The sequence below is a fragment of the Archocentrus centrarchus genome, chromosome 6 (assembly GCF_007364275.1).
Source record: "Archocentrus centrarchus isolate MPI-CPG fArcCen1 chromosome 6, fArcCen1, whole genome shotgun sequence".
NCBI lineage: Eukaryota > Metazoa > Chordata > Actinopteri > Cichliformes > Cichlidae > Archocentrus > Archocentrus centrarchus.
Genome location: NC_044351.1, coordinates 21,824,283 through 21,834,785, shown reverse-complemented (window position 1 = coordinate 21,834,785; position 10,503 = coordinate 21,824,283). Strand labels below are relative to the sequence as shown.

Sequence of the window (10,503 nt, the reverse complement as noted above, 5' to 3'; positions counted from 1 at the left end):
AACTCATCCAGTTGTACAGAGATATGTGGCCCAGGCTTCCGAGGAAAGTCATGCTCAAAGATTTGCTTAGTCAATGTGTATCCCAGAGCATTCCCTGAAAAGAAAAGAAGGATGTATGCAATGTTAGACGACCAAAGCAATGTGTCACTGGCTAGGTCTGCCTTTTTTGATATTTTTGGTGTACAAGGTAGCGCACTCCCATACAATATAAAGACGTGTACTGGCTTATCCGACACAAAAGGGCGCAGAGCTAAAGACTTTATCATTGAGCACATCAATGAAAAGGTGTCCATGCCATTGCCAACACTCACCGAATGCGACCAAATTCCAGACAACAGAAGTGAGATACCTACTCCAGAGGCAGCCGCTGCTCACCCTCATCTGCGACCAATAGCATCACAGATACCATCACTAGATCCATCAGTGGACATTCTTCTCCTCCTGGGGAGAGACATCATTCGAGCTCACAAGGTCCGCAGTCAGGTAAATGGCCCTCACGATGCACCTTATGCTCAGTGCCTGGATTTAGGGTGGGTAATCATAGGAGATGTTTGCCTCTCAGGGGCCCATAAACCCACTGTGAACTCTTTTAAGACAAATGTTCTCAGTAATGGCCGACACAGCTTTCTCTCGCCCTGTGAAAATGTGGTCCATATTAAAGAGAATTACACAGACAAACGCTCCCCCTCTAAAGATGCACAGTATGAACTAGGCAGACATCTTTTCCAGCAAACTACAGACGATGAAAAGTTTGCGTTCTCGGCAGAAGATGCACTATTCTTGAACATATGGACAAAGAATTTGCCAAAGATGAGGCAAATAACTGGGTGGCTCCACTCCCATTTCGTTTCCCAAGACGGCTTCTACCCAACAACAAGGAACAAGCTCTCAGTCGCTTGATGTCACTCCGCAAAACACTGACAAAGAAAACTGCGATGAAAGAGCATTATGTTGAGTTCATGGAGAAAATCTTCAGGAAGGGTCATGCAGAATCTGCCCCTCCTCTTGCACCAGAGCAAGAATGCTGGTATCTCCCGAGCTTTGGAATTTACCACCCTCAAAGCCAGGCAAAATCAGAATAGTGTTCGATTCAAGTGCTCAGTGTAACAACGTGTCTCTCAATGATGTACTGCTTAAAGGGCCGGACCTCAACAACAGTCTTGTGGGTGTGCTGATCCGTTTCCGGTCTGACCCATATGCAGTGATGGCAGATGTGGAGCAAATGTTTCACAATTTTCTAGTCAAAGAAGATCACCGCAACTACCTTCGCTTCTTGTGGTTCAAAGATCACGATCTGGATGGAGAAGTGCAGGAGTTCAGAATGACGGTCCATGTATTTGGAAACTGCCCATCACCATCTGTTGCCATCTATGGGCTAAAGAGAACAGCTGTAGAGGGAGAGACTGAATATGGGAGCGATGTGAGGCAATTCATTGAACGTCACTTTTATGTAGATGACGGACTGAAGTCATTCTGTTCCCCAGATGAAGCCATCGATGTGCTGTGCAGAACTCAGAAAATGCTGGCACAGTCTAACATACGTCTGCACAAAATAACATCTAACAGTTCAACCATCACCGGCGCCTTCCCAAATGAAGACCTCGCAACTAGCATGCAGGACCTTGAATTGGGACAGACCTCACCACACATGCAGCGCACCTTAGGCTTGGGCTGGGACCTGTCTGCAGACCTGTTCAAATTCCAGGTAACAAGCGGTGAAAAGCCTTTCACCAAACGTGGTGTACTGTCAGTCATTAACAGTTTGTATGACCCCCTCGGCTTTGCTGCGCCTGTCATTATTGAAGGCAGAGCTATATTAAGAGACATTGCATCAGATGTGTGCGACTGGGACACTGAACTGCCAAAAGAAAAACAAGAACAGTGGCAAAGGTGGAAAGGCTCTCTAAAACACTTGCAACAGCTTGAAATCCCCAGAATGTACACCTCGATTCCACTGTCTGCCGCACAGAGGAAAGAGGTAAATGTTTTCTGTGATGCCTCCACTAAGGCAGTGGGTGCTGTTGCCTATCTCAAGCTCACAAATGCTGAAGGTCACAGTGAAGTGGGCTTTCTTCTTGGCAAGACAAGACTTGCTCCAAAACCAGACATCACTATACCAAGACTGGAGCTCTGTGCAGCAGTGCTGGCAGTAGAAGTGGCTGAATTAGTCCTGGAAGAGCTAGATATCAAAGTAGAAAAGGTAAGCTTCTTCACAGACTCCAAGGTAGTGCTGGGATACATCTTTAATGAAAAGAGACGCTTTTATGTTTATGTCCATAACAGAGTCGAGCGCATTAAGCATTCTACACAAGCTCACCAGTGGCATTATGTGCCAACTCACTTAAACCCAGCTGACCATGCCACACGCGCATTATCTGCTCAGCAGCTGTCTCACTCCACATGGCTGAGTGGACCCGCATTTCTCACTGACTCCAACCAACGTCTGACACAGAAACAACCGTTTGGTCTCATTGACCCAGAGAATGACACTGAGCTGCGTCCAGAGGCAACAACATGTGCCACCACTCTGTCAAAAGATACGCTTGGAAGTGCACGGTTTGAAAGGTTTTCAAGCTGGAGTTTACTACTGAGGGCCATTGCCAGACTTCAGCACATCGCCGCATCCTTTATACACAGTCCAGAGAACACATGTCAAGGGTGGCACAAATGCAGTAGACATCTGGATGAAAACCAGCTTCACCAAGCCAAAGCCACCATCATTCGCACCGTCCAGAGAGAGCTCTATGCAGAGGACATCAAACATCTTAAAAGAGGTGAGCCCATTAAAAATTCAAGTCCACTCAGCAAATTGAGCCCATTTATTGACACAAATGGGGTTCTCAGAGTCGGTGGGAGGCTAAACAGAGCACAGTTAACATCTAATGAAACGCATCCCATGCTCATCCCTGGGAAACATCACCTTACCCAGCTCATAATCCAACACTTTCATGTGAAGGTGAGCCATCAGGGCAGACACTTCACTGAAGGAGCAGTCAGAGCCGCAGGGTTTTGGATTGTAGGAGGTAAAAAAGCAGTGAGCAGCACAATATTCAAATGTGTCACATGCCGCAGACTAAGAGGCAAACAGCAAGAACAAATCATGTCTGATTTGCCAGAAGACAGGTTCTCCATAGATCCACCATTCACGTCTGTGGGCCTTGATGTATTTGGCCCATGGCCTATCACAGCCAGGAAAACAAGGGGAGGTCAAGCAGATGCGAAAAGGTGGGCAGTGATCTTTACGTGCATGAGCACACGCGCCATTCACATCGAAATCATTGAATCAATGGACACATCATCTTTCATCAATGCATTGCGCCGTTTTTTCGCAATCAGGGGTGCTGCCAAGTTGCTCAGATCAGACTGTGGGACTAACTTTGTGAGCGCCTGTCGAGAACTGCAAATTGACAGGAACGGCTACAACAACAGCAAAATCGATGGCTTTCTTAAGACAGTGGCTGTAAGTGGCAGTTTAATCCCCCACATGCATCGCATATGGCAGGCTCCTGGGAACGCATGATTGGAGTCACTCGTCGGATTCTTGATGCAATGCTGCTAGAACAAAGAAACACAAAGCTCACACATGAGGTGTTGGTGACATTCTTGGCCGAAGTCACAGCGATAGTAAATGCACGGCCACTCACAACTGTTTCTACAGACCCAGATAACCCAGTTATTCTCACTCCTGCCATGCTGCTTACCCAAAAGATTGGTGCACCACCCACACCGCCTGGTCAGTTTGAAAGCCGTGACCTGTTTAGAGCACAGTGGAGACGTGTGCAGTACTTGGCCAACATCTTCTGGGGGCGGTGGCAGAAAGAATATATCACTGGACTTCAGGATCGTCGCAAGTGGAGAGTGGTGAGACCAAATCTACAAACAGGGGATGTAGTCCTGCTGAAAGAGACACTTGAGAACAGAAACAATTGGCCGCTTGATCTAATCACAAAGACTTTTCCCAGTGAAGATGGTCGAGTCAGAAAGATAGAGGTCAAGATTTTCCGTAAGGGCGAGCAAAGACATTATGTGCGACCTATAACTGAAGTTGTTTTGTTGGTGTCTAAAGACAATGCTTGATTTTTACAGTTCCCTTTTGCAGTGTTCTCAAGCTAGATAAATGGTGACATCTTATTGATGTCAGGTGGGGAGTGTTCTGTCCCTCACACTTGCAGTAAGATTTGTTTATTTGTTTTAATCCCAGTTGGTCAACATTTGAATTCTCTTTTATGTCACAAGAGGTCAGCCTTGCTACATTTGTTGTGTTTTCTGACTTTTGATTCTGAATAATAGTGCCATCTAATGGCTAATGGCTATCGGCAGCAAGCCAGGTCAGGGAAGCAGCCATGTCATGCTCATGCTTTCAAGGACAAAAGGGTCTTCATATCATCTGTGAGCCTTGGCGATTCATAATCTGTAAGTGTAGAACTGCACAATAGTTTATCGTATGTTAGGTAGCATTTTGCCTGTTTGATTGTAGTTTCTTTTATCATTCTGCTTATAGATCAGTTTCCCAGTTTAAGTAAGAACAAGCTAATGCTACTGTCTTTCAGTTCTGTCTACCCTAGTTTTGGCTAAAGGGCATATGAATGTTTACTTTGTAGTTTATTTGTGTAATGACTTGTGACAGTATGTTTAGGGATGTGAATTTGTTTTATGACAAACCACTCATGTACATCCTCGATTCTCCCTTTGTTACAGTTTTACAAGTAAAAATGGGTCTCAGTAAAGAACAGAAGACAACGGCACAGTCTCATCATTGCTGAATCCATTAATGTTTAGCTCGCTGTCTAGGTTAATTAAATAACAGTTAACTGAGGGCAGAAGAAAACCTTTGTCTTCTTTTGGCCTCTAATCTTCTCCTTTCCCCCCTCTCTGCCTCGGAGGGACAGATCCTTTCTGTCACATGATTTCTGTTTCGTAGCTTCATCCACAAATGACCGAAACTAACGGAGCACTGCCGATGCAGCCTGCCCAAACTACCTGAATTCACGCTGACACATGCAGTCAGTCAGCAAGAGGCTTACTCCTTAAACTAGTGTTGTTACAATTGTACAAATATGAAGAGGTGGAATAGTTTTTTTCTTTCTTTTAGGACACTGGCATGTTAAAAAAAGAACAAAGTTTCATCACAAATGTAGGTGAGCTTTCATCGAATAACAGAGAAAAAACTGAAAACATGATTTCAGTCAGGCTATGTAGTGAGGAGGACATTGTCTGTAAAAATTTCTAATTAAAGTTGTGAGCATTATTCATTGGACACAATTATACAGTAAATGAAGTCACATGTAAGCTGTGTAAATCATAGTAAACCTAGATTCTTGCTTTCAGTTAGACAATTCACATTTGAAAGGCGTCATTACAACAAAACAATATGGTTGGAGTTTGAACACAGAAGTTGGGGAGTGATGAGTCTACAGAGTGGGGGAGTTGAAATAAGAGATACGTTAGAGGGCACACCCTGTACCTGTTTGCAACACCTTAGACTGTCAAACTGGGAGGGTGTTTTTGGTGAAGAGAGTAAAGCCTTTTAGGCTTATATGATGCAGCATAGCTTGAGTTGCCTGACTGAACCAGTTCCCTGCATATATTCAACTTGTGATTTTTTTTTTTCTTGATTGAATATACCAATCCAGAAGGTGATCTGATTGACTTGAAGGTATTCTGTATGTCGTTGGCACTTTAATCATACTAAAAACAAGAACTTGAGGATGTAGCAGGGGCAAGACATTTGCATTTTCAAGAGGAAGATTTTTTTTACACACCTTTACATTAAAGATGCAAATTATCACTTTACTCTCATAAGTCAGTTTAATCATAAATCCAATATGTAAACAAACATTTACAGATGTTGCAGCTAAAATGTGATGCACACTAGATTCCATTGCTCACAACAGGTGGTGCTGATGATAAACCAAAGACCTGAAAACATGCTAATAAACCGCACCAACAGTTACCTCAGGATCAAACACAAAGTCCCGCCTGCCTTTAACTGTTTCCCAAATTCTTGTATTCAGTAATTTCTCAAAAAAATGTATTCATATTTTTTAGTTCCACCATGCAGGCAAAATCTCACAAATATTTAAGACAAAGTACTGTATAATACATGGAGATACAGATGCAGCATTGGCAACAATTTTTGCACTATGTACAAAATATAATGATGGCACTACCTGGATTTGTTTGGCTAATGGGATCTGTCTTTTTACTATGAGGAAAACATGGATGACCTTGAAGATCTTGACCTCATCAAAATAAAATGCACCATTATGTTAAAAAACACAAACATGCAATAGTCATACAATTCAATGATTACAGCTATACACAACAGGAGCAGGATGCTCTTTGTCAGTATTTTGTTTGTCTTGTTCTCCTTACAGAGCTTTCTTTAAAAATCTATACTGGGGGAATAATTTAGGTTTGGCCCGGAGTGGTGAGAGACAATCAGCTGTAAGAAATAAATAAGCGTGTAATAATGTGATTATACAATATCTGTGGTTGCCCTTTAAGTTCTGCCTTGCTGTCCCAAAGCTGTGATAAGGTCCTGCAGTGGCTCAGTGTCTTCTGGATCCAGCAGCGCATGCTGCCGGCAGAAGAGTGTGAGGTGCATGAAAAGTGTGTTGAGGTGTGGGTGCAGGCCGAGCAGGAGGGTCTCACTGTAGTGAGACCAATAAATGTGAGCCAGAGTCCTGAACAGCAACAGAAACACCTTCTGGACTAGAAACACGAAGCCTGTTGGAAACGCTGCACCTGAATGAGGAAGAAGTGACGGTTTAAAGCTGAAACTGGAACAACCTGCCGTACAATAAGGTAATGTACTGTATGATGTAAATGCACTTTACCTGCTTTTGTGGGGAAGACGTCTTCATCAGTCAGCAAGTCCTGAATGTATGACATGGCGTAGTCAAAGTAAAGTGGAGCAGAGCACTTCAGCTTCCTGCCATGGTCGTCAGTCCAAACATAAACCCTGGAAATAATAGGATCTATGTTTGATATTTTTCAAAAGGGTAAATGCAGTGATAGCACTCTTGGGCCAACTAAAACTGATCTGCTGATAAAGACTTTGTGATGGAGCTGAGAGCTCAGCTTTAAGCCTGATTATAATATATTTCACTGTTTGTTTATCAGGTCAGCCTCATGCAGTTAGCAAAATGGCCATTCCTGGCAGGTATGTTGGAAAGTTAAAAAAGAAACATTTAAAATAATTCACAAACAATTTTTACAAGACTAAAAGGAGCCTGCACATTCTACTTCAGCATGTGTTGTTTACCCCAGTGGCTACAACACAAGTAGAGAGAACAATATTAGCAGGACCCATAGACAAATTTACTGAGAAATATGCCAGGTCAGCTTAACATGGAATTGTGTTTGCAATGTCAAAAATAAGCTAAGTTGTGACTCGTGTTTAGCTTTCGTTTGAACAGGAAATATTCAGCAGTTATCCACTTCTGGTCAACTGTTAGATCAGAAGATCTTTAAGAAGGTATTTCCTCCAGCTTTCCTGTCTTTCACACTTACAGACCCATCTCTGCATTTTAAACACACTTTGGGGTAGTTCACCAAAAATCACAAAAAAATACAAAAAGAACTTTAGATCTTGAAGATCTCTCAGTGACTGAATCTATTCTTATAATATGCATTAAAAACAGCTTTTGGATCCACATAACAAGGTACATTGGCATGAGTAACTTACGCGTTGCCTGGTCCACAGGCAGTTGGGCAAGTACTGGGAGTGCAGAACTCTGATAGCGCACTGGAGAACAGGTTTATATGCTTGAAAAATGCCACAGCTGATGAAAACAAACAAACAAAAACACCAACATTACATTTTGCACACATTGCTGGTCTCTTTCCTTCTTTTTTTTCTTTTCAGAGTGTGTGTGTGGTGGAGGTTAAAGAGCTACAGAAAAAGTGGTCCAAACAGAAATCTGTTACTACTTACTGTTGCTGGCAAGCCACTCTGCCTTGTCGACACCAGGCGGCAGCGCTGTGAGGGCATACATGTCTGCATGTGTGATCTGCTGACACACATACTGCTGCAGCAGATATGGACGCCCTTCCTGATTATTGTTGTTAATTCCCCTAGGGAAGACAGTGCAGAGTTAACGAAGCAGCAACAGAAAGAGAGACTGGGATACAGAAAATATTGCTGTGTTTAACAACCAATAGGTCAGTGGACTAATGACTCACGCTGCACTCAGTAGATAAGACATTTTAAGCTCTCTCATTTGTCTTGCCCTGTGTTGGCTGACATACACACATTCAAACATTCAGGCACTGCTGTAACTGCAGATCTAAACATCCAAGTTAATGTAATAAAGGCAGTCAATTCAGAGCCAGGGTAATTACTGTTAATGAAGCAGACTGCTGCAGTGGTCTGTGCTGCAAAGCAAATAAATGAGCAAGATTGTGCAAGATAATGTAGAGCTGAGTGCTGAGGAAAACATCTCTTTCCTATATCAATTTATATGCACCACCTACTGATAAGCTACAGACAGGGCTTATTAATCAGGAAGGTGTGAGAACTATAGATAGCAAGTGCTGGGAATGGATGATGTTTACAGTGTACTGGAGAGTCAAACCTGGCAGCAGAATTTGACTTTATTCAAAGCAGGGAAGCAAGGTTGTCTGCTCTGATGAGGAGTAGCTACTCAGACTTTTAGTCAAGCGTTTGCAATATTAAAATGAAGTGGATTAGGCAGCTGTCATGCTCAGCTTTCAGACATCTACACACACACGCACATGGGCAACAGCTGAGGGTTTACTCAGTGTGACCTTGCCCGATGTGATAAGGAAAACACTGTACTCTCCATGAGGTTTCACCCCCCGCCCCCCCTGTGTAAATGTGTTAAGTGTTTGTGAGAGTGCCTGCCGGGGGAGAATTTGTGGTTTCAACAGGAGGTCTTTTGTTTAATGTAAAGGTCAGAATAGTCAGAAAGGGAGGAAGACTGTCAGAAATAAAGGTAAACATTAGCTGTGCAAAGGTACAGTAGAGCAAATCCTTGCCAAGCCATGACAAACTTTCCTAATGTCCACAGGAACTTCTGTTGCTCACATCCTGTTCTGTTACAGCTCACTGACATTAATGCAGTTACCTCCTCTCTTGGCTACAGGTTGTCAGTACACAATGAACCCGAAGCTACTGGTCATGTTGTGTTTTTTGTGTAAACACTCTCCTCTTTGACTCTTTGACATGGCCATCTGTCCACCTCTACTTTGTCCGTAAGAGTGAATTAAACAGCTCTCTTCAGTGCAACCAGCTGGCTGTAAAGATTTAACCTGGGGCAAACATTTGCCTAGTAACTCAGATAAAACACATTTTCTCAGCATCCTTCCTTATATTGGTTTTAACTGCTGCTTATAATATGTTCCCGCTGTTAGAGGAATCCACCCTCACTGATGGCATCAGGCAAATATGTAACACACATACACAGATACGCACACACTCTTATCTGGAGAACATTCCTCAGTAAACCATGTGCAGCCAGCTTTCTAGTCACATTTCTTACACACCATTAACTGATATAGCCTCAAACACACACACACTTTTTTAAACATTACTTTATGTTCTTTCAAACACATTAGTAAAAGGGTAACACAGAAAACACAGGGTAACACAGAAAAGTATTTCAAGAAAAAAACAAGACAGAGGAATAAAATACAACTTACAGTTTTTGATTGCTGATGTCAGAAGGCTGAAGCGCCTTCCTGTCTGCTTCTCTAGCCGAGGGGTAACTATGGCACCCCCCCATGGCGTGAAGCTAAGAGCAGAAATGTTGATTGTGCCAGCCCCACTTTTCCATCCCAAACAGACACACACTTCTACACACTTTGGGCAACATATGGCCACCACTGCTCCAAAACAAACATCTCTCAGTTCACAAACCAATCCATACAAACACACCGAAATCCCCTTTTTAAAAGTTTTTCCCAGAATACAGCAAAAGTAGTCCAAGAATTAGGGATCGTCTCCCTCTCTTTTTTGCTCCAGTGATCCAGTGTCAGCGTGTTTATGTCTCCTTTGTCTGAAGTCCCACACCCCACAGGCTCCTCCTCTCCCAGCTCCAAGCAGACAGGCAGGTTTCTCCACAACCCATTAAAAGTACAAAAACACAACTCCGCCTTCTTCCCCTTTCCACCCACTGCATACACACTATCCTTCATGCACTCATGCACAGAGAGCAGGCAGGTGTAGATCAAAAACTAAAAGGTGTTTTTTTTTTTCCAGTGCAAAAATAAGAAAAGGGGGAGAAGGCAGGGAGAAGAGTAGAAAAGACACTTAACTAGAAGTATCTGTGCTCCAGGATTGCTATGACAAACATCTAAGCCCAAGAATGAAACCATACACCCATGGGTAAAAGGGCGGTTACATACAGAGAGGACCACAGGCTGAAAAACTGTAAAGAATATGAGAAGTGAATGAGCACAAAAGAAGGGTCTTCAGTTCCTTCTCAGCTGTTATGGGAAGCAACTTTACTTCATGCCAGCAGCACAGTGAGATCTATG

At 43.1% G+C, this 10,503-nt stretch overlaps 1 protein-coding gene across 1 annotated transcript; it reads right to left on the bottom strand.

Moving 5' to 3' along the window:
* Window positions 1-5,129: 5,129 nt before the first annotated feature.
* LOC115781193 (MOB kinase activator 2-like) lies at window positions 5,130-10,050 on the bottom strand. The gene is made up of 5 exons (XM_030730702.1): window positions 9,667-10,050; window positions 7,940-8,079; window positions 7,691-7,787; window positions 6,840-6,964; window positions 5,130-6,747 (listed from the first exon to the last, which is right to left on the bottom strand). Exons 1-5 carry the CDS (start codon window positions 9,747-9,749, stop codon window positions 6,503-6,505), a joined length of 690 nt encoding a protein of 229 aa, XP_030586562.1. The 5' UTR covers window positions 9,750-10,050; the 3' UTR covers window positions 5,130-6,502.
* Between the last annotated feature and the right edge of the window lie 453 nt (window positions 10,051-10,503).